General features: G+C 52.2%; 3 protein-coding genes across 7 annotated transcripts in view; 1 reads left to right on the forward strand and 2 right to left on the reverse strand.

The window, feature by feature from the left end:
• Positions 1–6,354, reverse strand: part of Sf3a1 (splicing factor 3a subunit 1) — a 20,257-nt gene extending 13,903 nt beyond the window's left edge. Inside the window, exons 1-2 of the mRNA XM_010603782.3 lie at positions 6,200–6,354; positions 3,101–3,222 (exon numbers count right to left, since the gene is read on the reverse strand). Coding sequence (XP_010602084.1) covers positions 3,101–3,222; positions 6,200–6,262 — 185 coding nt within the window. The 5' untranslated portion in view covers positions 6,263–6,354. The remainder of the gene's footprint in view (positions 1–3,100; positions 3,223–6,199) is intronic.
• Ccdc157 (coiled-coil domain containing 157) lies at positions 6,344–21,662 on the forward strand. Of its 4 annotated transcripts, none has more exons than XM_010603781.3 (12): positions 6,522–6,599; positions 10,678–10,816; positions 11,141–11,399; positions 13,913–14,084; positions 14,864–15,509; positions 16,242–16,319; positions 16,641–16,831; positions 17,428–17,604; positions 17,721–17,889; positions 19,019–19,158; positions 19,573–19,655; positions 19,745–21,662. In XM_010603781.3, the coding sequence occupies exons 2-12, from the start codon at positions 10,810–10,812 to the stop codon at positions 19,992–19,994; spliced, it is 2,172 nt and encodes a 723-aa protein (XP_010602083.1). In that variant the 5' UTR covers positions 6,522–6,599; positions 10,678–10,809; the 3' UTR covers positions 19,995–21,662. The 4 variants fall into 4 exon arrangements, with proteins under 4 accessions (XP_010602080.1, XP_010602082.1, XP_010602083.1 ...); XM_019204480.2 differs by lacking the exon at positions 6,522–6,599 and adding an exon at positions 9,055–9,075; XM_010603778.3 differs by lacking the exon at positions 10,678–10,816 and having other exon boundaries at positions 6,344–6,599.
• Positions 21,663–22,491: 829 nt separating this feature from the next.
• Rnf215 (ring finger protein 215) lies at positions 22,492–27,279 on the reverse strand. Of its 2 annotated transcripts, XM_010603777.3 has the most exons (8): positions 26,952–27,278; positions 26,477–26,548; positions 26,312–26,397; positions 25,739–25,895; positions 23,228–23,347; positions 23,008–23,151; positions 22,663–22,765; positions 22,492–22,575 (listed from the first exon to the last, which is right to left on the reverse strand). In XM_010603777.3, exons 1-8 carry the CDS (start codon positions 27,093–27,095, stop codon positions 22,553–22,555), a joined length of 849 nt encoding a protein of 282 aa, XP_010602079.1. In that variant the 5' UTR covers positions 27,096–27,278; the 3' UTR covers positions 22,492–22,552. The 2 variants fall into 2 exon arrangements, with proteins under 2 accessions (XP_010602079.1, XP_033618208.1); XM_033762317.1 differs by lacking the exon at positions 22,492–22,575 and having other exon boundaries at positions 22,603–22,765; positions 26,952–27,279.
• Positions 27,280–27,293: the final 14 nt, after the last annotated feature.

Below are 27,293 nucleotides of genomic sequence, written 5' to 3' on the forward strand. Positions count from 1 at the left end.
AAAAAAAAAAAAAAAAAAAAAAAAAAACAAACTTGTCCAACTCCAAAGTCTTTTTCAATCAAACAGTGGCCCGCAAATGTATGGGGCTGTTGCACCTATGAAAAGGCAGTTCCACAAACACTCAAAATGATTTGGGTATTAGGAGATGTCTGTGGGTCTTCTATCGCTCCTCTGGCTAGAACCCTACACACAGAGGTGTCCAGAATACACCAAGGCACGGCTCCAGGAGCTGGTGCCAGCCAAATCACTCCACTTCCCTCAGATTTTCATAACCCGACACTGTCAGTGAAAGAGGTTAGAAGACAGGATGCAGGCAACTCTGTGCCCCAGAGTAGCCACCACGTGTGCCACGCTAATTAATGGTCACCAACATCCAGGCTCGCCCCGCCTGTGGTGTGACTAACACCGTGTCTCAATTTGACAATGCACCAGTCCTCGTGGAACCTAGGGGCTTCTTTTATTTGGTTTTTTCTCGAGACAGGATCTCACTATGTAGTTCAGGATCACCTCAAATTCATTATGTAGTCCAGGCTGGCCTTAAACTCACAGAAATCTTCCTGCCTGAATGCTGGGATTACAAGTGTGTACCACCATGCCTGGCTAGAACCTCATGTTTTCAGAAGCATTTTTTCACCTCCTTACATAATGCAAACCACATGAGAGTGGTGAATGCACCCTTGACTTCTGCTAAACTAGGTCACCATGACCAGCAAACTGAGGGTTGCTACAAAATGGGGTTCTGGTTGTCTCCCAAGCCATAGCCTCGCCACATCTGGGAACAATCAGAAAAATACACGATGAGAAGGCAGGCATGTTTGTTCCAAGTTTTTCTGTTGCTTGAAGTTAGCTTAGTGTTAATTTTAGAATTTCTCTAACATAAGGAATAGATTTCAGTAGAAAAAGATGTGATTCTCTGACTCAACCCAGCTGGTGGAACTTTTTAAGGGTAATTTCCACTTCAGCTTTTTGACAGGAAAAAGCAGAGAAGGAAGGACCCAACAGAGAGAAAAAGCTCCTTTTGGAAAAGCCACACCCAGTTGTAGATGTCTACTGTCTATTGCAGAACACGTGTGTCCCACCAGAACCAGGCTTTGACTCACAGTGAAATGCTCGCCTGTCCCTTCACAACATAGAGGAAAGCAAGCTTACACGTTTTTGTTTTTTTAATAGTAAAGACTTTTTTTTTGGTACCAGGGATAGAACTCCAGTCCTTGTGCTTGCGAGGCAGGCAGCGGCACCACTGAGTTAAACCCCAGCCTAAGCATACAAGTTTTCGCAAAGTTTTAAAACTCTACAAAAGCAATCACACTCACACACACACACAAATCTATCTAGTTGTGTGTATAATTTTTTAAGTTAGGCAGATAAATTTTTAGTCTCTGGCAGCAGGGGATGGCACAAAACTATCGGAAAGCTACTTGAAAAACACTTAAGAGTCCCCTTCAGTTTCACTTACCAAATGGAAACGACATTGGGAGCAATCATAAAGGAAAATACAGAGAAGACAGCTAAGTCATCACCTGGGCAGACTACAACTCAAAAGAATGCACAGCATGAGGAAGACCATGAACAATGAGAAGTGCTTACACTATAGTGCAGAAAACAAAAGCAAGATATGAAAGTATCTCTGACAGCATTGCAAGGGTCCAAAAGAGGATGCCAAGGTCCAGGAGAAAACAGGAAAAAGTAAAAACAGCTGATAGAAACTAATCTGACAGACTGTAATGATTCTTCACACAACATCCTTTTCCTGTAAGTTTTAAAAATATCAGTGAGGGTTGGGGATTTAACTCAGTGGTGCCATGCCTGCCTCACAAGCACCAAGACCTGAGTTTGCTTCCTAGTACTGGAAAAAAAGATAAGAATAACAAATTAAAATACCAGTGGAAAAGGAAAAGGTATGAAGGTTATGTTTATCTTAAACACAGTACCTGCTGCCCTAAATCTGATATGCCCTAATAATATTCAATCAAGCACAAGCAGCTTTTAACTGAATACCCAGGTTAATCAAAGCCCTTCAAATGTGATTAGATGAATCTTAACAGAGCAGACACAGTGAAACAGAAAATCTGTTTCATTTTACTAGGAGGTTGGGAAAGGAAGGAACACCTATTAAATGATGCAAGGTGCTGGAGATGCTGCCCAAGGGGTGTGACTGTCAAGGCATGACGACTGGACAGCTGAAGGCAGCAATCTGCTAAGGGCTAGGTATTGCTTTCATGTACGAAGAAGCTGTCTATTCCTCAAGAGAAGCCAGAAATCCAGACTTATTGTGAAGTCTCCCCATTTGTAAATAGTGGCAAGTAGTTTTGAGTTTTAAAATATATTGTGAGGAGGGCCAGATATTTAGCTCAGTGGTTCCACCACCTGCCTTGCAAGTACAAGGTCCAGAGTTCGATCCCTGACCCCCCGCCACAAAAAAAAAAACAAAACTGTGAGGACAAACACCTGTAACAGTGATGGCGAGCCTTTCAGAGCTTTCAGTGATACAAACAACCCACTGCAGCATGTGTGCCACAGGTTCACCACCAACAACCTATAGACTGGATAGGGCCTGCTGGCTGCCCTAAACCAGTAGATATGTTCATCTTTGGAGTCAAGTAGTCCTCAAGAAGATTCCATCTAAGGATGTGTGAGCCTGAATAAAGACAACAGGGAGGGGCTTGAGGAACACTGACCAACTGCTATCCCATCCAGGAAGAAAGCTGATACTTCCGGGATGTGACTCTACCCATTTATGCCTGCCTCAGGATAACCTCATGACAAGGTAGCATTTTACTCAACCTCACAGATGGGTCCTTTGAAATGGGGTCCTTGCCCGATGGAAATGAACTTCCTTTTATCTTCCTTAGGCCAGCAGCTCAAACACAGACAAACACACTGTCCATTGTCCAGGAATTTCCTCAGACCTGATCTGGAGGCAGAGGCTCGGGGTGTCCGTGGGACTGGATGACACTCTCACTTTGGCCACTGATGTGCTGTTTGGGGGATGCCAATCCTGTCTGTTGTCTACTTCACTGTAATGCTGCGGTTTTGGATGAAATGAGCTCTTCATGCTATAATCTACCTTTGACCTACCATGAGAAAGTTACTATGTTACCTGGCCACAAAGCTGGCAGTCTTGTCTACGATGTTCCTGACCTCTGGGGGAGGATAAATAATCCCCACCACTGGCTTAGAGGGGGTAGAATCCTCCTTTGAAGATGCTTCTTCTTCAGTTGGCTGTGAAAACAAGAAAAGGAAGTAAGGTCATGAAGTCCTTGGTTTGGAGCGAGATCTCCATGCAACTCCTCCAGGATATTGCTGAGAATAGCCCTTGTCCCACAAACTTCCTCCGGTTAGAGCCCTCAACTTCAGAAAGATCATTCTCTTAACTACATAGCACTCACACAGGATGCTCCTAGGAAATACGGAAAAAGGCAACCTGACTACCTCTTGCCTATGCCAGACTGTCTCAGTGGGAGTAGAAATCTGCATTTTTACCAAGTACAAAGGTGATTCAGATATAGGGGCTCTAGCTACATTCTGAAAAATCACATTCCAGAATCTAGAAGTCAATGTTTGTAACGCTGTGCCTACCCCAGAATATTTCATGATTGTTTGCTGAATACAGAAATGAGAAGGATGAGGTGGGGCTGAATGGCAGGTATGTGCTTAGCACGTGCAAAAGCTCTGGGTTAAAAAAACTGGAAATTCCTTGCTGGCAGCTCCTTTTACCTAGAATGTCCTTTCCCTTTGTCCACTCCAGTCTTAACCACTATTCAGGGCACAAATGTCTTGTGAAACTCCACTGGAATATCCAACATTAACTGTCTCATAACATTCCATACTCTTCCAGGGCTAGGTGCTAGCAATTTGAACCCAAGGTCCCATGCACTCTACCACTGAGCTACATCCCTTGTCTTAAACAAACAAACAAACAAACAAAAATCTGTTTTGAAATAGGATCTTACTAAGTTTCCCAGGCTCACCTGAAATCTGAGATTCTCCCATCTCAGCCTTCCAACTAGCTGGAATTATAGGCATGTGCCACCATGCCCAGTACGTTCCCCTATTCTTAACCCAGCTTCTTCCCTTACCAAAGGATCAAGTGTGTCAGAAAAACAAACTCCTCCCCTGCCTTAATGTTGTGTTGTGCCACTGCCTTCTCCTTTCCTTTTCTCTGGTAGCTGAACACCCTGAATTCCCACTTCCTCACCTTCATGTGGTCCCCACTCATCTTAAGTGCTCTTGCTAAATTCAATAATGATTGCCTAGTCAACCAACAGCTGTCATCTCAGCCTGAGGTGACCAATCCCTCACAAAACTGTCCACTCAACTCCTAAGCCTCAGTGTCACCTGTCTTTCCTTCTCGCGCACCATTCCTTCTTCCTATTTACCTCCTGCCCTATAATGTTGGAGAACTCCAAAAATCTGTTCACAGTATCCACAGGCACTCACAGCCATGCCCTCCAATTCCCTTACCATCTCCAGGCTGAACGATCCAGCCCAAATCAATGTCCCAGACATTGATTCCTGAACTTTAGATCCAGGGGATTCCTGAGCACTTCCATCTCTAACCTCATGAATGGCTTCCCACTCACATAGGGGAAGTGGGCCTTTCTCATTCAATGATAACGATATTTACTAAACACAAAGTAAGCCCAGATACTTTTCTGTTTTGTTTTGTTTTGCTTTTGAGACAGGGCCTGTCTATGTAGTTCAGGTTGGCCTTGAATTCACTATGTGGATCATGCTGCCCTCAAACTTATGGCCATTGTGCCTCAGCATCCGGAGTGCTGGGATTACAGGAGTGCACCACCGAGTCCAGCTCAGACACTTTTCTAAGCACTTCTCTAAATTTATTAACTCTTACAACCTTTAAGAAAGTCTATGAGGCAGACTCCCCAACTATCCCCAAATTATAGAATAATTAAGTGACAGAATCAGCATTCCAACACATCTGGCTGAAGACCCAACGGCACTGACCATTTTGCCAAAAGCACTTGCCCACCCCCTTTGCCCAGTCCAGACCCGGCTCTCTGCATCTTCTGAATAGTGACTGGTCTTCCATCCTAGCGACTCCCCACCTCACTTCCTGCCTACTTAATTTCTCAAATGCAAATGCCACTAACTAGAAAAGCTTCCATTCCTCCTCCCACTGTCTGTAAGTTCAAATTTTATAATTTCATCTGCTACCACTCTCCCAATCCTGCACTGCAACTACACTTGCTTATTTACTCATCACCAGAGAGAGCATAATATCGTTTCTGTACCGATTATCTAATATTGTTTATTTTCCCCTGGTGACTAGGAAAATGCCAGGCACAAACAGACACTTGAACATCTGTGGAAAGAGCTTATGCCTCTTCTATCATGTTCCTTGCTCCACTGTCATATTCTTTACGGTATTCTGAATTCAAAACAGTGACCAGCATACAGTATGTGCTCAGTAAATGTTAAGTGAATAAACAGTGCCATATTTCCCTTCCCCAATCATTCTTCTGAAGAACTATTCATCCTTCTAAAAGCAACTTAACTATCAGTGCTGTGGGCTTCTCTTACCTTCATCATTAGGTTACCATCTCCTTACTGAGACTTTTATGGCTCATACCACGCTGTACTGCAATTATTTATGCATATTTTCCCTTTAACTGATTGAGAGTTTTTAAAGATATGAATAGCACTGTATCTTTAATATGGTCTAGACAATACACATATTTATGAGTACTCCCACTTGCCTCTCTTCTTTTTAAACTGGGAGCTCTCCTATGGTGGGGGATTGTGCCTCATTCATTTTGATAAGACGGACCCTGGAATGATGTCTGGGTCAGGGTAAACACCAGGCAGATGCTGGCTGGGACTGTCGGGCCAAGACTGGGGCGGTGGGCCCAAGAGCCTGGATCAATGCTTCTCACATTTTAACGAATCACTTTGGGTTCGTGTTAGAGTGCAAATTCCTACTTAGATCTAGAGTGGACTCTACATTTCTAATAACTTTCCAGGGTGATACCCTGAACTGCTCGACCTCGGACTCCTTAACACCACCGTTCAGCTGGCTCGCCTGGCTACCATAGGACACGCGCTGCCTCCTGGGACTTGTAGTTCTTCCCAGCTCTCCAGAGCAGCGGCACATTACCGAAGGACAGAGCGCCCGCGATGGAGAGGAGGGCCCAGGCCTAAACAAAGGCTGCCGGTCGAGGTGCGGGGGACGCTGTACCTGTTTGGGCTCGGTGACTACCGGCGGCGGCGGAGGCACCGCCTGCACGGGTCCGGCCGGCATGACTGCGACGCTCAGGGCTGCCAGCCCGCCTCAGTGTAGACGACCGCTGCTGCGTGAAGAGACACCCCACCAAAGGTACGACGAGCTCTCAAGATGGCGGCTACCGAGAGAGACCTTGAAGCTGAGGCAAGACCGACGACTTCCGGTTCCGCTCTCTCCTCGTGGCGCATTTCCGCCCCCCCTCCTGGGCCAGGCCCCCGCGCGCGACGCCGTTGTCATGGCAGCAGTCAAGGATCCTGGCTGCAGGTTTCAGAGGTTACCTGGAAAAGCTCGCGCATCGCGGCCAGTTCCTTGAGCCCGCAAGACGCTGAACCCGGGGCGGCGACTCCAGAGGCAGGTGAGATGTTCTGCACCTCGCGTCGGACGGCGCAGCACTCCGCTTTTCTCCACAGGCCAGTTCCCGCTCCCTCTCACCCGGACTCCTGAGGTTCCCTCCCTTGGCCTCTCACTTTGGAGAGCCCCTTCCCCAAAGTTCCACCTTTCAAACTTCACGCCCTTAATTCCCACGTCTCTTTTCTGTGGATCTGCTTTTTCTAGGTTCCGCCCCTTCTCAAACTGGGCTGCTTCCTGAGGCCCCAGTCTTGACTCGAACAGGTGCTATCTGCAGACCATGCCCCTCATTTGAGGGACGGAAGAGCTAAGCTCAGGCAATCCTCCAGCTTCTTTCTTGAGTAGCGGCGCCTATAAACATCCGCCATGGCTCTAGCTCCCATTATCTTACTTTAATAACAGCAACGATGGCATAATCCGGCTCCAGTGTGGACGGAAGGAGGTGGGGGTTCTTCAGGAAGAAACTCTAAACTGCCCCATTTCACAGGCAAGGAAACCAAAGTCCAGGCAGGGGCTCCCATTTCTTTCATTCCAGAGCTGAGGGGAAGAGGAAACTGGACAGGAGGAACAGGATCTCAGCAGAGGGAGAAGCGGGAGGGACTGCAGGAGATGTGCCTCTGGGAAGTGAGCTGCGAGAAAAGATAGCTAGGATATGTTGAACATTTACTGAGAGTTAGACCGTGTGTGGAACACTATATCATACATGATTCCTTACAGCAAGCTATTTACAGAGAAATGTGAATGAAGTTCAGAGTTGGTAGGGTGGGGATCTGAACTGAGGCGCGTCTTTTTAACTAGTGCAGATGGTTACCTTTGTCTGCAGTCCCTTCAGAGTCCCCAGAGATTCGTGCAATTAGCAATCTCAGTTCAGAGACTAACAACTGCGAAGTAGGTGGCTTTAGCGGATGTGTCCAGCCACAGTTTGGACCCACATTTTGTTTTGTTTTGTTTTGTTTTTGGTACTGGGGACCTTGTGCTTTCAAGGCAGGCAGAGGCAACACTGAGCTAAATCCCTGGCCTGACACACATGTGTTTTAATAAAAAGTATAAAAAAGGCTAGCCAGGTGTGTGGTGGTGCAGACTGTAATCTCAGTACCTTGAGTGACTAAGGCAGGAGAACCACAAGTTTGAGACCAGCCTGGGCAATTTAGTGAGACTGTCTAAAAATTCTAAATAAATGAAATGGGCTAGGGATGTAACTCAGTGTGAAGTCCTTGGGTTCAATTCCTAATACCACTAAAATAAATAAATTAATTAAAAAGGAAAAAAGTTGGGCATAGTGGCTCACGCCTGTAATCCCAGCACTTGAGAGGCTGAAGCAGGAGGACTGACATAGTTAGTGCGAGGCCAGCCTGAGCTACATAACAAGACCCTTTCTCAAAAAACAAAAATAAAGACACCACTGGACAAATTAAAATTGCCCTGAAACTTTTACCAATTTATCCATGAGAATTATTTTGTCAACACCCATCTTCCTATAGTATTTTGAAGTTCTAGATATATTCAGCTTAGCTTTCTTTAAGGCAGTTGAACCAGGGAAGAGCATGTCCACAAACTGATGGTAGGCAGCTCTCTTCAATCTTTGTTGTATTCCACTACAGAGACTCATTGATCCAGGTCAGCGTGTCCTGTTGGTTTAGGTTATCACTGGTGACTGTGCAGAGTATGCATTCGCTGCCATCTTCCCCCATACTACGCTGACATAAAGGTTCACTATCACCAGCTGGCTGCTTTTATAAATAAAGACTGGCTGTTTGCTGGAGGCAGTAGGTATAATCTTTACCAGTGGGGTAGGGTGCTAGGTCTGAGAGAAAAAAGGGATTTTAGGGCCGGGGATTTAGCGCAGTGGTGCTGCTGCGTGCTTCGCAAACGTAAGGGCCTGAGTTCAATCCCTGGTGCCAAAAAAAAGAAGAAAGAAGGGGCTTGAATGTTGAATAGGAGGGGAGAAAAGGCTCCTGCTCTTCTCTGCAAGTCAAAATTTCACCCTGAAGCCTAGGGAACTGAAGGGAAGTAGAGTGAGCTGCTGCCCTACTAAGGGCCTTGTTAGCTAAATTACTGCCCTCATGTGTGGTCACGAGTATAGGTCAGGGCTGAGGGTGCTACTCAAGGCCCCAAAATTACAGCGAATATTAACTGTTCCTTCCCTTGCTATATGCCTGAGTGCTTCTCAAACTTCTGCATCTTCATACCCTCAATTTTCAGGAAAAACCACAAAAGTTAATCTTGGACTGACTTTCTTTTTTGTACTGGGGATTGAACCCAAGACCTTCATACTGAGCTACATCCCAATCTCTTTTTTTTTTTGTACCGGGAATCAAACTTAGGACCTTGTGCTTGCTACGCAGGTATGGTGCCAATGAGCAAAGTATCCAGCCCTCCAAATCTCTTTTTGAGACAGGTTCTCACTAAGTTGCTAAGTTGCCCAGAAGAGGCTTGAATTTGTGATCTTCCTGCATCAGCCTCCCAAGTTGCTGAGATTACAGGTAATCTTTGATATTCTTGATGCTCTAGCATTTGCTGCTACTGTCTGAACCAAAATGGAAGTCAGTTGGTATGTGAGGTGGCTCCATGTGGCTACTGTAGTGTATTTGCTTTTTGTGGTACTGGGGAATTGAACCTAGGGTCTTCACACTGAGTTACATTCCCAGCCCTTTTAATTTTTGAGACAGGGACCTGGTAAGTTGCTCAGGCTAGGCTTGAACTTGCAATCCTCCTGCCTCAGCCTCCCATACTGCTGAGATTACAGGCATGAATTACCATGCCGGGCTGCTAGTACCTGATTTGTGGTGAACAGATCGATGTTTCCGATGTTTCTTTTTTGGTACCGGGATCGAACTCAGGTCCTTGCACTTTGAGGCAGGCAGTGGAACCACTAAGCTAAATCCCTGGCCCCAGATCGATATTTCTTGAAGCCTTCATAAGCCTTCACAAGCCAGTTTATGAGTCCAGGAGGAAACTCAAATGTTTTGGTCTGCTTTTTTTCCTCTGTTTCCACTTCACTCCTTGGGGACACAAAATCTCATGGGCAGTAGTATCTCACAAGGGGCAGTTGCCAAAACAACATGTAAGGTGCAAGCAAGTGTGTCTGTGTATATACACAAATGCCAAAACATTGCTTTTGTGGTGGTTGAAGCGGACACATCCAAGTTTACCCTTTGTAAAGACTCTCAGACATAGCTGATAGTTCACAGAGGACAGGGTTCTGTATGCCCTGCTTCTTCCCTAGTATTTTTGGCATCTTGGTTTTTTGAGAGTCTCACTATGCAGCCCTGGCTGGCCTCAAATTCTTGGTGATCTTCCTGCCTCAGCCTCCTAGGTGCTGGGATTATAGGCATGTACTACCATGCCCAGCTCCCTGGTCTTGTTACATCACCCGGAAGGTAGTGGATACTAGATCCCTGTTTGTTGAAGGAACACACACTTCTGACTGCTATACCAGCCCGTGTGGCTTTCAAGCATTTGAAATATTGTCCGGTGCAAATTGCTGTAAAGGTCAAATAAACACTGGACTTTGTGACTTTAAAAAAAGAAACAGTAACTGGGCTCAGTGGTATACACCTATAATTCTAGCTACTTGGGAGGCTGAGACAAAAGGCTTTCAAATCTGAGGCCAGTCTGGGCAACTTAACAAGACTGTATCTTTTAAAAAAAAAAATGCTGGGCATGGTGGCGCATGCCTGTAATCCCAGCACTTGGGAGGCTGGGGCAGGAGGATACCTGTGAGTTCAAGACCAGCCTGGCTTCATAGTGAGTTCCAGGTCAGTCTCAACTACATAATAAGACCCTGTCTCAAAAAACAACAAAAAAAATAATTAAAAGGGTTGAGGCCAGGTGTGGTGGTACACACTTGTAATCCCAGCACTCTGGAAGGCTGAGGCAGAAAAATTGCAAGTTCAAGCTCAGCTAGGGCAATTTAATGACTTAGTGAGACCCTGTTCACAATGAAAAATAAAAATAAGCTGGGAATATAACTTACTCCATTCCTCCAGCCTGAAATACCCTCCCTTTCTTCCAAGGCAGCCTCCACTCCGTCAGCAAGGAATCCCTGCCTGTGTGGTCACTCACTGTCACTTCATCCGTTCCAGGGACTAGAGGGCTGCTTGAGGTCAGACCTGCACTGGGGACAGGAAGCCAGGCACCTGGATGAGCTCTGGAGGCCACAGCCTAGTCCAAGAGCCAGACACAGTCGATGGCTGCAGCTCCACAGGCAGGCACCCATGAGAGGTGAGGCCAGACACCATTGTTCTGGGAGACTGAGGGTCCATTTCAGCTCTCAGGGACCAGGCCTGGGTGTCTCTGAGCTTCCCAGCACTTGTGGGGACAGGCTGGTCCTCAGCCCAGGTTGCCAGGTTATGTCACAGTGAACTCAAAAGTGACAGTTCATGAGCTCCCAGGGAAAGAGACTGTCAGGCAGATAATTAACAGACCTCTCCCAGGTCAGGGCAGACTTCCTGCTAAGGAGCACCCTGGTAGATTAGGTTTCTGGAAGATTCCTCGAGCAGCAGTCACATCTCTCTGGCTAACCGAGCTCCTCTGTGCCTGCCTCAGGAGTTGTGGGAATGGCACACCTGCTGGGCAGCCAAGCCTGCATGGACAGCCTGCGCAAGGACCTCACCGACCTGCAAGGCGCCATCGTGGATGTGTTCTCTCGAGCTGGGCCTGTGCGCTTTCCCTCCTGGAAGTTCCCTGACCAGGTAGCCTGTGACCTCGACATGGTGGCCCTGCTGGAGCACTATGACCATGTGCCTGGTGACCCTGAGTTCACACAGCTGTCCCACGCTGTGCTGCTGGAGCTGGTCATTGACAGGTGAGGACCTTGACTGAACCTGGACATCTCAGGGTGCTGCCACTTCCCCCAAGCACTACCGTCCACAGGAGTGCCTTCTAGAGGTGGTGACAATGTAGTAACAATTACTGCCATGGACTGAATACCTGTTAGGAGCCAGATCAACTCAGGATCCTCAAAGTTATTCACCTTTAAAAAAAAAAAATTTGGCCGGGCATGGTGGTACATGCCTATAATCCCAGCACTCAGGAGGCTGAGGCAGGAGGATCGCTGTGAGTTCGAGACCAGCCTGGGCTACATAGTGAGTTCCAGGTCAGTCTCAACTACATAGTGAGACCCTGTCTCAAAAAACAAACAAAAAAAAATTTGTCCTGGTGATTGAACCAAGGGCTTTCACACTGAGCTACATCCTCAGTCCAAGTATTTTCATTTTTTCAGACAAGATCTCACTAGGTTGCTAAACTGTCCAGACTGGACTTGAACTTGCAATTTGCCTGCCTCAGCCAGCCAGAGAGCTGCGATTCCTGGCATGCATTACCATGCCAGGCTATTACTTCACCTTTCGTTGTGTTGTGTGTTGTGCTCTGCTCTGCTGTCCTACCCTGTCTGCCTTAAGGAGCTGCTGCACACCCTTTTTGGTCCCCAGGGCACTGTAGCTCTAACCTGCCGCCTCTTCAGGTTTTTGTGTATCTGGGACCCCAGAGATCCTACTCAGAGTTTCCATCCCAGGCTGCTTTTCCTGGTGTCCTGTGGGTATGCCTCACAAGGCCAGACAGGATACGGGTTTTCCACTTCTAGGCCTGCACTTTGGTGCTGTTGCTGTCTGTTAAAGTTAATGGGAATAGCTTGAGGGTGCAGCTCAGGTGTACTCAGCTGATAGAGTAGAAAGTGTGAGGCCTTTCCTGGCACCACGAGAAATGATAATAGCTGTGTGTGGTGGCGCAAGCTGCAGTCCCAGCACTCAGGAGGCTCACAAGTTCAAGCCCGGCCTGGGTAACTTAGCAAGAAATAAAAGATAAAAAGGGCTGGGAATCCTAGTACCACAATAATAATAACAACAATAGCAGCGACAACAACAATAAAGTTCATGTGATCATCAGCTTTCTGCTCTCTGGATATCACAACCCAGTTCTCAAACACCTTGCATGCCAGCAGAGCCATGGGAGGCTGACAGGCAGCAGGGACATTGTGGGGGTGGAGAACGCAGGGTTACTACTCTGAGGCCCAGAGGAGCTCTGGGTACGAAAGCATCACATATAACCTGCAGTGGGCTGGAGAGATGCAGTGTAGAATACACCTTCCTGCTGTACGGCTTTCACTCTATATGCTGCCCCTTAGCTGGGAATACCCTGCTCAGCCCTTCCTGGCCTGGCCAAGCCCCCCTCATGCATCAAGGCCCTGTTTGCCCACTCCTCTGTGAAGCTGCCCCCACCTTCCCCGATCCCGTCACTTCTGGCTGAGTGAGCCAGAGCGTCCTCTGGGTTCCTGTGTGTGTAACTCTGGCCGAGGCTACTGGATCTGAGCTCCAGACCCACCTGGGAACCCTGGAGGCTAGGGCATGGCCTCCAGCCCACAGTGTGGCATTTAGAGACGCTTGCATCACACCGAGATGGGGACAGGGCTAAGGATGTAGGTATCACAGCATCTCCCACCTTGTGGGTCTGTCTGTCTGAGAAGACAGATTGCTCTGCCCTCTTTCCAGGCGCTTCCTCCCTCCCTGCGCTGCTTGGCATGAGGCAGAACCAGGAGGCAGTCAGCACCTCTTCGCCAAGGCCCTGGGGGTTTGGGATGATCCCTTCCCCCAGCAACTGCTACAAGATAAAGTCACTTATTTTCCCTGTGTTATGAACACAGTACTGACTCCTTTAAAATAAATCAGTGTCCTCGCAAATATAAACTTATCTTGCCAACACCCCCTTTTCTTTAAAATTAGTGCCAGCCTCTAATTTTTTTTCTGGTGCTGGGGATTGAACCCACAGCTTTTTGCATGCTAAGCATATGTCCTAGGACTGAACTACATCCCCAGCCACTAGCCTACCTCTAATTTTGAACTCAGAAGTTAGCATATAGACCTAGCTGTCCTCACCCCAAGTTTCCATTGCCCCTGACTAGACTCAGGAAACTGTACATGTCCCCTCCCCCGCTGGCCCCTCTGGGGTGGGGGCTGGAGTGTGTCTTTCCCTCGCAGGGTCTCAGCCCTGTCATCTGTAAAAGGAAGGCTCTGGGCCCTCAGTGTAAGGCTGCTACGCACACCTGTAACTTTCCAAGCACTCGTGATACAGCTTACGTGAAGTCAGGATAGCCTCCCTGCGCTCCCTGAGGAATAGTCTTACAGAAGTGCTGCCACCCAGGCCGCCTAGAGGTTCCTGAGCCAGACTTGGGGCTGAGGAGGTAGCTCCTGGACTGTGATAAAGGTGGCTGGCAGAGCATAGGCAGAGACTAAGTCTCTGATGCCTGCGCCAGAAACTGCCAGCTACATGGTGTGAGGACACATTGACCTCGGCCTCAGCCCACCCTGCCATTTCTGCCTGCAGACTCCTACTGCTGCTTCAGAGCTGTGCCAGCTACCTGCAGAACCTTGGCTCAGAGCAAATGACGCCCCCTTCCCAGACTGCAGGGCCCTGCATGTCTGTGGGGCTCACGGCGCGGCGCTTCTGGAACAGCCTGCTGAGGCTAGGCATGCTCTGTCAGCAGACAGCCCCCCAGGTGGGTTGGACCCAGCCCCCGGCTGTGATCGCCCTCACACGCTGCCCTGGCTTCCCAGTGCATCACTGCACACTGCCTCCTTCCCTGGCTCCTTACGGCCCACGAGGAGCAAGGTATGTCCTGAGTCTCCTGGTCAGGCCTCCATGGCATGGCTGTTAAGACCACAGACCTGGTGCGACTGCCTGCCTCACAAGTGCAAGGAGTTCGATCCCCAGTTCAAAAAAAACCCCAAAAAGAACACATACCCCGGCCGGGGATGTAGTTCAGTGGCCCTGTGCCTGCCTGGCAAGTGCAAGGTCTTGAGTTCGACCCCTGGTACCACAAGGAAAAAAACCACAGACCAGAGGGGTCACGTCTGAGCTTCCTAGCTCTGCCATTTACTCTGTGCGCACTTGGAAAATCCCAGCGCTTGTCCTCTGTACAGTGAGGGGGATATGAGCCCCATTTGTTACAGTCCCGCCTGGTTGAGAAGGGCAGCTGTCACCACGAGGGGGAGGAAACTGAAACTGAGGGTGGTTGTGGTGGCTTGAGAGCAAGCAAGGGCCCAGTAACCAGTAGTTGTCACTGTCCCTGTCCCAGGACTACACATATATCAAGCCAGGGGTGGAATTTGTATGTGGAGTCACAGAAAAAGAGGGAAAAGGTTCTTTCCTGTTTGTGTTGGTGTCAGATAGCGTCTAAGAATGTGAGTGTGAAAGGCTGTCACAGAACGTCCCCAGGGAACCAGGCACCTCACAGACCCACCTCTCCCCCGCTTTCCTTTCTTTTCTTGACCCCAGAAAAGGGCAAGCCAAGGGGAGACCCCCCACTCCAAGCCCACAGCCAAGGGCAAGTCAGCCAGAAGCCCTGAATGTGTCACTGCCAAGTTTATGAAGCCTCCTTCTCCAACATCGTCAGGCTCATCACACCAGACCTGCCAAGGGCCGCAGAACAGCCCCGTCTCCCCGAGGTGCCCAGCTAGGACCTCCGAGAACACCAAGAGCATCCACTCCCAGACCATCGAAACAGCCCTGGTGCCCTGTGATGCATGCACCCGTGTCCAAGGCAGCCTGTGGGAAGTGGGCAAGGTGGTCATCAGCCTTTGTCAGAGCCAGAACTTGCCTTCCTCTTTGGGCCAGTTCCAGCAGCTGGTGCAGGACAGCATGGGGATCAGGCCTCTACCGGCTGCCACCATGGGCCACTGGGCAGAAGAACAGAGCAAAGACCTGACGTGCCTCAGTGAGCACATGGGGGCCCTCGCTCAGCTCGTCGGGCCTCTCAGGGCCCAGCTGGAGGACAGCGAGGGGCAGAAGGATGGCCTGAGGAAGCAGGTGGCCAAGCTGGAGCAGGACTTGAAGCAGGAACAGGGCGAGCGGCAGCGGCAGGAGGAAGAGTCTGAGCAGCGCCTGACCCAGTGGGCGTGTGACAGGCAGCAACTGCTCGCAGGTCTGTACCCGAGCGAGGCTGGACGCTTACTGCTCAAGGGCTCTGCTATATCCCGAGACCTGAGAGCAGTACCAGTAGTCTGTATGGAAGAAACACAGCTTGGGAGTGGGCGAGAGGCAGGGAAGGAATGGTAGGAAAGGGTGAGTCCATCCAGCTGGCGACACTGCCCACGAGGAGCCTTCCACTCCAGACCCACACGGCGTGGCTGCTAAGACCACTCTGAGCTCAGACCCGCTGGGGAACACCAGCAGGTGGCGTAGTGTGTGTGCCTTCCCTGTCCCCTTAGGAGGGGAGGGAGCTGGTTACTAATCTACTTGCTCTTGGCCATCACTGAGGTTACTTCTGGGGAGTCATTCCCATGGCACCTGCACCCTAGCAGAGCAGTCTCTTTGGCTTGGGCAAAAGCTATTAAGGAAAAGTGATGTAGCTCCTGGCAGGAAGGGGCCAGTGCTCACTAATGTTGGGAGAATTGGAGCAAGTCACTGCCCTTCCCAGGCCTTGCCACTGCCTCTATGGAGTACATCACGGACTAAGGAGGGATCAACCCATACGGCCAGCCAGTGAGAGGCAGGGTGCGGTCCCAAGCTCCCTGGCACTCGCCAGTTACTTTGTGACCTCCGGTGGCCTCTTCACGTGGCAGAGCTGCCTCCCTTCTGCATGGTACTTTGGACATGAGGGATACTAACCGGGCTCCAGGGCTTCTCCGAAGGGCCTTTCTTTTGGCTGGTACAGAAATACGTGACCTAAAGACACAGGTGGCCAGCCTCGAGGGACAGCTGAAGAAACAGCAGGACTCCATGCTGGCCATAGGTAAGGAGCCCTGTTCGGTGTCGCTGTGCCATGTCTTGGTCCGATGGCTGGATGAGGGTCCTCCATCTCTGAGGGTAGCTGTAGTAGGGTGGGCCTGACTATCGGCACTGTTGGGCAACCACCTGAACTCACGTGCTACCTCCAGCACAAAACCTTGTTCTCCAGACCCACCTAAGGGGTCCAGAGCCCCATGCTGTGACTGAGAACACTGAAGCCCAGAGATGCGCTAAGAGGGATAGGTGGGTCCCTTCCTAGGTCTGGGGTAGGGCAGAGACTCCTCCCCCTGCCCTGGCCTCCATGCCGGCTCACTCGATCCTGCAGAGGCAAAGGCCCAGCGGCTGCAGGAGGAAGTTGAGCGCAAATTGGCGGCCGAGAGGCAGGTGCAGCAGCTGGAGGAGCAAGTGCAGCTGCTGGCCGGGCGGCTGGATGGAGCTGGCCAGCAGATTCGCTGGGCCAGCACAGAACTGGACAAGGAGAAGGCCCGTGTGGACAGCATGGTCCGCCACCAGGAGGTGAGGCCCAAGACAGGCCTGGGCTTTAGGCTGTGCATAGCCCTGTCCTCCTCCCCTGCCATAACGATGGGTAGATGCTTCTCAGTCCCTTTTCGTGGAAAGGGAAAGGAGCTATGAAGGAGGCAGCCCCGGCCATACAGCTAGCGAGATGGAGCCGGTTTTCACAGCAGATACCATTGTTTTTCCCTTCTTTGTACTCAGCGGATGTTGGAATTGGGGGTTTCAGTGACAAAGGTTAATGTGACACCGAAGATGTAAGGAGAAGGAAAGCTTACTTCCCAGAACTCCCCTTCTGGTAGGGTGTGTGTGTGTGTGTGTGTGTGTGTGTGTGTGTGTGTGTGTGTGGAGACGCCCTGGTCAGCCACCTGTCTTCGGAGGGTGTGCGGTCTGCAAACCGAGGGCCCAAGGCTAGACCAGGTTGGCGTGTATCTGCCACTGTCTCCCTTCTGCACCTTTATGTGTGCTCACGGCCTCCCCTGTGCACAGACATGAGGTGTCAAGGGAGTTCAGAGGGACAGGGGTGCTGTAGCCTCTTTGGTCCCACACAGCTGCTGGCCCAGCCCTGTGGGCTTCACCACTTGTCTGTTCCCACGCAGTCCCTGCAGGCCAAACAGCGGGCCCTGCTACAGCAGCTAGACAGCCTGGACCAGGAACGTGGAGAGCTGCGCAGTGGTCTGGATGAGGCCGAGGCCCAGCGGGCCCAGATGGAGGAGCAGCTGCAGAGCCTGCAGAGTGAGAAGGAGCAGGGACAGTGCCAGCTGCGGGCCCAGCAGGTGCAAGTGGGCAGATGAGGGTGGGGATGGCCCCTTCCTTTGAGCGGGGGTGTCCTCAGGGAAGCAGGGAGCCGGGAGCTGTCCTGGGGCCAGGTCTGAGCCTCTCCATGCCCCAGGAGCTGCTGCAGGGTCTGCAGTGGGAGAAGCAGGGCCTGGAACAGGTGACAGCAGACCTGCGGCTGACTGTATCGGACCTGCAACGGGAGATGGCGGAGCTGAGGGAGCAGGAGCGGCTGCTGGTGGCCTTCCCTGACCTACACAGGCCCATGGAGGCCCAGATCCAAAGTAAGGGCCTGAGCTCGATACCAAGGGCGTCAGGGGGCTGGACAGGCAGCTGGGAAGGGCAACTCCGACCGCAACAGTGGGGCAGGGAGCAGTCGGCACACAGGTGCCCGTGTTCATGCCTTTGCCGCAGGGGAACTGGAAGTCCGGAGGTGAGGTGAGTGCCCTTGGCTGTCACAGCTGAACCTAGTCACAGTTCTGGCTGCCTCTAGGCATGTCCCTCGCGTATCACGTGCCAGTTCTTGCTTGACTTCCCTGTGTCCCTCTTCTTGGCGTCTCCCCCACCTCAAGGTAGTGTGGTGTCCTGATCCCAGTGGTCTGGAATGCTAGTTACCTGCACTGGTCCAGATGTCTAACATTTTGGGTTCTTCCCCCAGCCCTCTAAGTCTCTGTGATGAATCCCTTCTCAGAGCTGCCAGGAAAATCCTCTGTAGTTTAGTGGTCACAAGTCACCATTCCTGAGCACCAAGTGCCAGGCCTTTCTGTCACCTCAACTGCCCTACCAGGAGAGCAGCAGTCCTTTTTTCACAAAGCAGAGAACAGAACCAGAACAGGCAGCAACTTGCCAAGGTTTAGAGAGCTGGAAGTAAGTATCCATCACCACAGAATAGGAAAGAACATCCTTGGTGAATTCCTGTGACTCATTTCTGGGGGTTTTTTTTTGTTTTTTTTTTGACACCGGGGATCGAACTCAGGTCTTTGCACTTGCGAGGCAGGCAGCAGAACCACTGAGCTAAATCCCCAGCCCCCTGTGACTCATTTCTAGAGTTGCCTGGGTGGTCCACTGGACAACTCACTGTATCTCTCTACCGCCTGCCTCGCAAGTGCAAGGACCTGAGTTCGATCCCCGGTACCAAAAAACAAACAAACAAACAAACAAACCTCCCCCCCCCGAGATTCACTCTTGCTGATTTGCCAAATCATGTGAGTTCTAGGACCCACACAGCTCTCTAATTCTATGATGACAACACTATGTCACCTTCACCACAGATGGGGGAACAGGAAAAGAGAACAAGACTCAGGGAAGGGGAGATGTGATGGGAGGCCCAGTGCCCTGTCCAGCCCCCTGTGCCTGGCCTCTGAGGCTGACCTGGTGAAGTGGGGCATCAAACACTGTATCACGTCCCCACAGGCTCTGGCGATGTCACAGAGGACATGGAGAGGCAGATACAGGCCAATGACATCCGCATCCAGGTCCTGCAGGAGGAGAATGGGCGGCTGCAGTCAATGCTGTCCAAGATCCATGAGGTGGCCCAGCAAGGGGGCCTCAAGGTGGGCCTGAGGGTGGGCCTCGGGGATGGGAGGAGGCCCCTGCCCAGCAGAAGTAGTCTTCTCTGGGAACTGGTCAAGAGCCGAGCGCCAGCCTCACAGCACGTGGCTTTAGGCTGTGCTTTCTGTGAAACTTCTACCATACATCAAGAAGGTGTGAGGACGTTACAGATTCACTGCCTTCTGGCTCCAAATATCCCTAGAGCCCTTCACATCTTTACTTCAAGTGTAACTTGGGGCCTTCTCACATGTGTTGCCTGCCCAAAGGTTCACAGCTCGAGAAGCCCTGGATAGCTTTCCCTGTCCCTTGAGTGGAAAAGTGAGTTTGGGCTCTCCCTCCCTGTCCCTGCTATGGGACCCACTCTATACAGTGGTGAGGGGACTCCTAGGCCCTCCTGAGCTTGGCTTTCCTTGCAGCTGATTCCACAGGACCAATTGTGGTCCCCTCCTGGCAAAGGCATCCAGAGAGCAGAACCCCTGGCCCAGAGGGCATCCCCAAGGTGAGCAAGGCTTTGCCCATGGCAGGGCAGACAGAGGTGGCATGGTCTCCCTCACTTATAGTGGATCCTGTGAACTGGTCCTCCCTCAGGCCCCTGAGCAGGCGGTACCTTCCTGGCAGCAGGATGGGCAGCGCAGACAGGACCCCACCGAGCCATCCCCAAAGATCCCCACCTCGGCAACCCAGCAGCTGGCCCAGCAAGTCTTCCCTCGAGGATGTGACCCACTCTGCCATCTGCGCTCAGAACCCCATCCGGGCCTTGGTCAAGCTGAGGAGGAGACTCTCACCCAACCAGGGCCGGGCAAGGTCTGCACAACAGCCCCAGGAGCGGCCCACATAACTTACAGCAGGGATGGGGCTGCAGGGCCAGTGTCTGGCAACTCCCCGGTGGAATAAAGCCCCAGCCATCTGCCCACAGCATTCTTGGCCTCACAGCATGGCTGAACTGGAGGGACAGTCCTTCCCTTTGCAGGGAAGGAGAGACCTGACTAACAGAGACCTGGCACTGTGGGCCCTCTGTAAGGGAGAGCTTGCTGCCTCTCCGGATAGGCTGTGGGAGAGGAGAGCACATCGAGGGCAGAAAGAAGCGTCTAGCACCTGGGCCAGGTGAAAAGCAGTCCTTCCACTGCCACAGCAAGGGTCCAGGAGCAAACCTGGACCCAGCGGCTGGCACCTGTGTCAGGGTGATGGTATACAGGGGAGAGCCAGTGAGCACACTGAAACAAGCAAGGACTCCAAGGCCATGGTCTTGTTTCTGGACTCACTGAAACAGGCAGAGGACAGTGATGCCTTCAGCATCCCACCCTGGCTTTAAAATTGGGCCTGACAACATTAAGGACTCAAGAACACTGGGCATCTTTTCACTGAGGAACTCCTTGCCTTTAGGAACTCATGAGAGTGACAGAAGAGTTGTGTATATCCTGAAGGTCGGCCCCAGAGGCCACCAAAGGCAGTGCCGGCCTCTGGACACTTTGGCCAGTGCTGATTTTACTAGACCTAGATCTTGGGGCCTGTTCAACCTAGGATGCCACGTGGCTGGGCACTGATGTCACTAAACATCACAAGCACACAGTGGTCACTGTCCTCAAGAAGCCTCCTTGTCTGTGCTGGATAGGCCAAGAGACCTTGCTGAGGACTTCCCGCACGCGCCCCAGTACCAGGGATGGAACCCGTGGCCTCAGCCATGCTAAGCACTCTCTACCACTGAGCTACACCCGAGTCCCCTTGCTAAAGACTTCTCAGGCTGTGCTCTGAGCCTTCTATGGCATTTTTCCTGGGGAGGATGGTGAGACCATCAGGTAGAGCACTGAAGTTTACAGAGAGGAATCAAGAGGGGGCCACATGTTGCAGGGCCAGCACTATTAGGCCTGCCTAACTCGCTTCTGAGAAGTCCCGGGGTTCTTGAAGAGGCTAGAATGTCCTGGGCCACCCCTAAGGGGACAGCCAGCCATCAGGGGTGTCTCCCTGAGCAGACAGTCTGGCCCTGGTCCAGGGGGAAGCCCTCACAGCTGAACAGGTCTCTCAGGCTTCTCCCAATGTGGCATCCATGTATCAGCTCATGGTTCTGCAGGTCAGAAGTCCCGGCCCTGTAGGGCTGGGTTCTCTGCTTAGGGTCTTAGGAGGCTGAAATCAAGGTAATAACCAGGGCACGTTTCTTTCTGTCGGCTGGTTGCTGGCAGAATTCAATCCTTACGGTTGTAGGACTGAGGTCCCCATTTCCACCTTCCTTACCTCATGGCCCCTTATCTTCAAGTAAGCAGCAAAGAATGTTGCTGCATTGAATCCCCTTCACACCTCAAGTCTCTTGATGACTTCTACCAGCCACAGGAAACTGCTTTTAATGGGCTTATGTGTAGGTCAGGCCCACTAGGATGCTTTCCCCATCTTAAGGTCAGCTGTGCATATAACATAACCTAATCGTGAGGGTAACACCCCATAGTCAGCACTCCATAGATTATACAGGGTGTTCACGGTAGGGTGGGGGACCTTGGGGGCCATCTAAGAACCCCACCTACCACTGGCAGTAGAACCCAAGGTAACTTAAAAAAAAAAAAAAAACCTTAAAACATCCACATACTGCCGGCTGCCTTGCAAGCACAAGGTCCCGAGGTCAATTCCCGGTACCAAAAAAAATTCACATAAACTTTACATCTTATGTTAAAATATATCCATGTTTATTTCACTATTAAAACTTCCCTGCCCCCACTCTTTAAAAAAATGGATGCCCTTGGAAGATGCACCACATTTATCCTGTGGCTTCAAGTACAGTACTGTATCTCGGTGAATAACATACAGCCCAGCCAGTAAGTCCAAGACCGGGTGGTTTCTAAGGCCTCTGGTCCCAGCCAAGCCTGGGCCAGGAGCCCAGCTGGACAGCAGTAGGGCCCGCGGCTCCGAGTGCCCAGTGACCGAGGACAGCACTGCCGAGGTGTGGAGGGTCTCTGGGTTTAACATGACAGCCTTGACCAAGTCTATCTTGAAAGTCAAGCCCCAAGGCCAGACAGCTTGTTCCTCAATCCACCCTTCCCCACCCGCCCAACAAAAAAGCATAAAACAGCCACTGTAGTTTCAGCCCTCTGGGATCCCTCGGCTATGCTAGTCCCATGTTCTCTCCCCAGTGCCCTGGAAGCTGCATGTGAACAGGGCAGACACAGATGTACCAGGATCGCAGAGAAAGACCACAAAGTAACTCCTCACCCTGGCCTGATGGGTCCTGGCCCTGAATCTCTGGCCAGGGCTGCAGATCCCTGCTTCCCAGCATGGTATGCTGGTGTCTACATCCTTCCTCCGCCCACAGGGCTGGCCCTGTCCATTCCACCATCCTGCTCAGGAGCCCAGGCTCAGGCCAGGATGCAGCAGAGGGGTCTGTTCCTGCACACAGCATGCCCAGCAGGGCAGCTAGTCATCTGAGTAGCAGTTCCCTGCAGGGGAGGAGGAGGAGGAAGAACATGGAGAGAGGCATCAGGTGGGGCCACTGGGACAGCCAAGGGCACCGCCCCAGTGCTTACCCAGGACGTTGAATTTGCACAGTGGGCAGGTCTGCTGGAGCATCAGCCAGGGGTCCACGCAGTCTCGGTGGAACTCGTGCTTACAGGGAAGTACCCGGAGCCACTACACGGGAGGGAGAGGGGCTCAAGTCAAGGGCCAGGGCTCCAGGGGAGGCCCTGGGCCCATACCTGTCCCTTGAGCTGGGGAACTGAACTCTCCTGGAGCCTGTTCCCGCAACCTCTACCTGCTGCGCCAACCCCATTCTGCTTTCTATAGGCCTGGGTGGGTGGTCCGCAGCTCTCCCAGGAGTAGAGTGGGGGAAGTCACAGGTCAGCTGATAGCTGGTCTCAACCCAGGCCACTCACCTGCTTGTTATAAAAGTAATCCAGACACACAGCACAGGTCTCCGTGCCAGGCTCCACGAGGCCCTGTGCTGCTCTGCTCAGACGGCAGCGCCGGGTCTTGAGGGATGCCAGTCTCTGCACCACACGGTGCTTGAAAAGGTCCACCTGTGGAAAGAGGACAGCCACAGTCTCATAGGCCCGAGGATTAGGGGCACCCGAGTTTCTGTGGCCTGGCTCCCACCTGGCCTCCAGGCTCCTGCTGGCTCCGCCGTGATGCCTGCCGCTGGGCCCGGACCACAAGGCCTGTGCCCAGGAGCATGGCCACCATCAGGATGGCATTCCACAGCTGCTGCAGGGGTTTCTAGGGGAGGAAAGCAGATGTCAGGGATACTGGAGTTACTCTTTGTATCTCCCCCAGGAGCAAGTAGCCCCACGAACTGGCAGGTGACATGCAGAGGGGCCTCTGGGTCCCTGCAGAGTCCTGGATTCCTTCCCCCAAGCCCCCGTCCCCCCATCCGAAGCTCTTCAGGGTCTGTCCCAGCTGCAAGGACAGCCACATCCGCCTCTTACACTCTCCTGTCCCATCCTCAACCTGCACCTCCGGCTGGTCTGCGTGCTCAGGCCACACTATCCTCACTCACTTCTGTCTGGGGGTTCAACTGCAGACTAGATTAGCTAAGAAACAACTGAGAGATCACTGTAAAACCTATGGGCCCAGGCCCCAGGAGGGTTTCAGATTGCTAGGGGAACCACACCGACCTGGACTTAGCTCCCAGCCCATGCAGCATGGCTGTAGGTTTTAACCACTGAAGAAGCAGTCAGGAAGTGTCATGGCACAGTAAAACAGACATGCTCTCCCACGCGGCAAGCTTATTTGACACGGCTAGTACATGTGTTATGAATAATAAACACACTTACTGAAAAGCTTTCAGCAGTCCTGGTAGCTCTCTGCCCAGACCAATGCTACAGCTCAGCTCCCATCATGACAGAGGAGAGGTGAGAAACAATTTGATGGTAAAAGGCCACAACTATCTAAACCAGGTTGGCGGCTGCTGGTGCTACAAGACATTGGTCTTGCTTAAGTAGAGGTGCTTTGGGGACTCCTATTAAGAGGTATCTATAAGCCTGCTCCCACCCTCCCTCCTAGCTCCTTGGGGTGGTGGCACTGACCTGGAAAGGTCCCCCCAGGCCCGAGGCTCAGTTCAGGTGCCTTTGCTATAACTTGGAGGGCCCTGTGCCCACTACCAGCTCAGCCCTCACCCCTGAAGAATAACAGTATTTCTGGCTTCTCCACTCCCCCAGACTGGGTTCTATGACCCCTGCTCTCTGGCCCATGCCATTCTGAAGCAGGGTGACATGCGGCAGGACTTGCTGAGCGGCCATGACAGCATAAGCTGTCCAGGGCACAGCCTGCTCCAGAGCTCCTTGCTTTGAACAGCCAGGCTCAGTGCACCTGGGGGGAGGGGAAGGGCAGAAAAGGCAGGAGGGTGGAGGCAGGGCTTGTTATCAAGCATGTAGTTGGTCTGAGCTGCTCGATACATGGGTACCAGGGGTGCTACAGCTCTGAATTCCCAAAGACCACCAAAAAGCTGGCTCAGTGTGGCACCTAGGCCCTGGAGTCAGGGCTGTGGGTCCAGTGGCCATCAAGCCAGCCAGCTGAGATGCCCGTCCAACAACCCTTTGGACACCTCAGCTGCCATGGCCGCCTAATATTTGCATGAACCATGCCTACACTGGCCAGCAGTACGACCAGGGCTGTTCAGCTTGGCCTTCTCACCAGCAAGACCTAACTGCAGACTGTAGGCATCCTCAACTCTAGGACTCCTGGGGCCCATTCCTCGGCCTGCTCCACCCCCCACCCCTGCCACACATCAAATCTCTGCCCTGCCGAGGATCTGTATGGGATGCCTGTGAGAGGTTCCTACCCACAAATGAGGAACGTGAGCCTGGAAAGATTGAACACTTGATCTGTGCTCACTCACCCAAGGTTTTAAAGCCAGGATCTGAACCCAAGTCTGACTGATTTGAAGCTGTTTAACATGGCCCTTGTTGACTGACACCTGCCGAAGGCTGCTCACCAAGCATGCCTGCCTAGCACAGGGAAGGGGTTTAAGAAATGCTGGTGGCCACTTTGAACCACTTGATGCCAAGCATTGGGAAATCCAGAAATAAAACACAGCCACGGCTAGGAGACTAAATCATGCTCCCTAACACATACAGGCTGGGCTGTCCTAAGAGTCCTGGGAAAGGCCCAGCAAAGCACTACCGTGACTAAACAGAGGGACAGGTCTTTTGAACAGAGGGCCTGAGGGAACATTCCAAAGCAGGTGGGCAGCATGAACTGTGAAGGTGCTGCTAGACCAGGCCCTATGGAGACTGAGAAACGGGATTGATGCCTAGGGCCAAGGGTGGACAAGGCCTAGAAGCTGGGGGCCAGAGCACATGTGAAAGCTAGTGAATGGCACAGGGTGGGCAGAGCATAGGAAAAAGGCTAAAAAAATAAGATGAGTGATGAGGAGAGATGTAAAAGCTGGACTAAGGAGTCTGAACTTTATTCTAAAGGCAACAGGGGGCCAAAGAAGGCTGATGAGTGGGAAGACAACATAGTCACAGCAGCAACTAGCACTGACTGCACACGACCTCGGGCCAGATGCTTTACGGAGGCCCCTGCGGCACTAAACACATCAGTGAGGTGGAATGGCTGCCCTCACCACCAACGCGAGGAGACCCCGCAGGATCCACTCGCACCCACCTGCTCCTGGGCACGACTGCCTCCCAGGCACACGAGGTCCTGCCAGCCTCCATAGCCATCCTTGGAGAGGCCACAGGTGGTCCACAGAGTCAGCTTCCACTCAATGTTTGCCGACAGCGATTCTCCGCTGGTGACCTCAGCTGTGGCCTGGGTCCTCCTGGAGGGAAGGTCACGAAGGGGACAGACATAAGGAGGACCAGACTCACGCCCCCTAGCCCTGCGATGTCACTTCCTTGGCCCTGCTGCTTTGGCTCCCAATCCTTCCCTTGCTGTTGGTTTCTCCAGTTCTCGCACAGCCAGGGCAAACGAGAGCTTGTCAGTCGGACATACAGCTTCCTCCCTGTGGGGCCCGTCCTGCCCGTCCATAGAGCCACCTACCTACCTCCTCACGCCTTGCTCCAGGCCCTGCTGCCTCCTCCCATCTTCTTCCCCATTTCCAGTCCCCAAGAGCACAGCTTTAAGACTAACAGCAGACGCCCTGCTCCTGAGACCCTGGAACCCCCAGGAGAGCCAGGGAGCCTCAGCACCCAGGATCCCAAACCCAGTGTTCCTGGAGCCCGAACCCCCACTCACCGCAGCAGTGCCTCCAACAGTTTGGTGACATTGGAAGAATAATGAAGGACAATCACAGGCCTCAGCAGAAGCTGGGATATGTCCAGCTGGAGGGAACGAGGAGGTCAGCAGGCTCTGGTTCTCCCTTCCCCAGCCCATTCACCCTCACAGCTTGCACTGATTTACCTCTGGAACCACATTGTGGTTCAGGATGAGGAGAAGCAGAGCAGAGGCTCCCAGGAAGAGGGCCCGTCGCATCTGCAGGACAGAGGCAGAAGGCTGGCATATACCCTTCTGCAGTCCCACTGTTCTTAGCTCTCCTTTCTGCAGCAAGCATTTCCTCTGGACCAGCTAAAAGCTTCTTGAGGCCAAGGACAAAACCCCACGCTTCCTGATCTGTGAAACCCAAATAACTCTGCCCTCCCTTTCCCTGGTTCCTGCAAGGCGGTCCTTCTGCCCAACCCTCCAACGACTCCTCTCTCACAGTACGGTGCAGATTACGGGGCAATCACAGTCCCTGCCCACGTGCCCGGTTCTCCAAACTGGAGCCCCCGACCCACACAGGCCCAGTCTCCTTAGGGGCCACCTGGTAGCCTGTCTCTAGCAGATGCCTTGGGAGTCTTTCCCCCCAGCCCCTCTCCCCCATATACACCCCGGGCACCTGCTGGACCAGGGCCTTGGGATAGGCCTGGGCACCACTGCCCTGATTCTCCTGGTGGAACTGGACCTCCTGCTCCTTGCCCACATATGCCACTGCAATCCAGCCTTCTACGGGCACCTCTGGCTCAGTATCCACGACGTCCATCTGTGTAGCGAGGGGCAACGAGCAGAGTGAGACGGGGGGGTGTACGTGGGAGCTGGGGTCGGCCACAGAGCATGCGAGGACAGGGTCACGGAGCGAGCTACGGAGAGGGGAGCATCTCAGGTTTCGGAAGCCTGAATGCTGGGGGCCGCAGCAGCCTGGGGAGGGGTCCGAGCCGTCAGGGCTCCTTCCAGGAGCAAG

The sequence above is a fragment of the Fukomys damarensis genome, unplaced genomic scaffold, assembly GCF_012274545.1.
Source record: "Fukomys damarensis isolate Sample0158 unplaced genomic scaffold, DMR_v1.0_HiC HiC_scaffold_12, whole genome shotgun sequence".
NCBI lineage: Eukaryota > Metazoa > Chordata > Mammalia > Rodentia > Bathyergidae > Fukomys > Fukomys damarensis.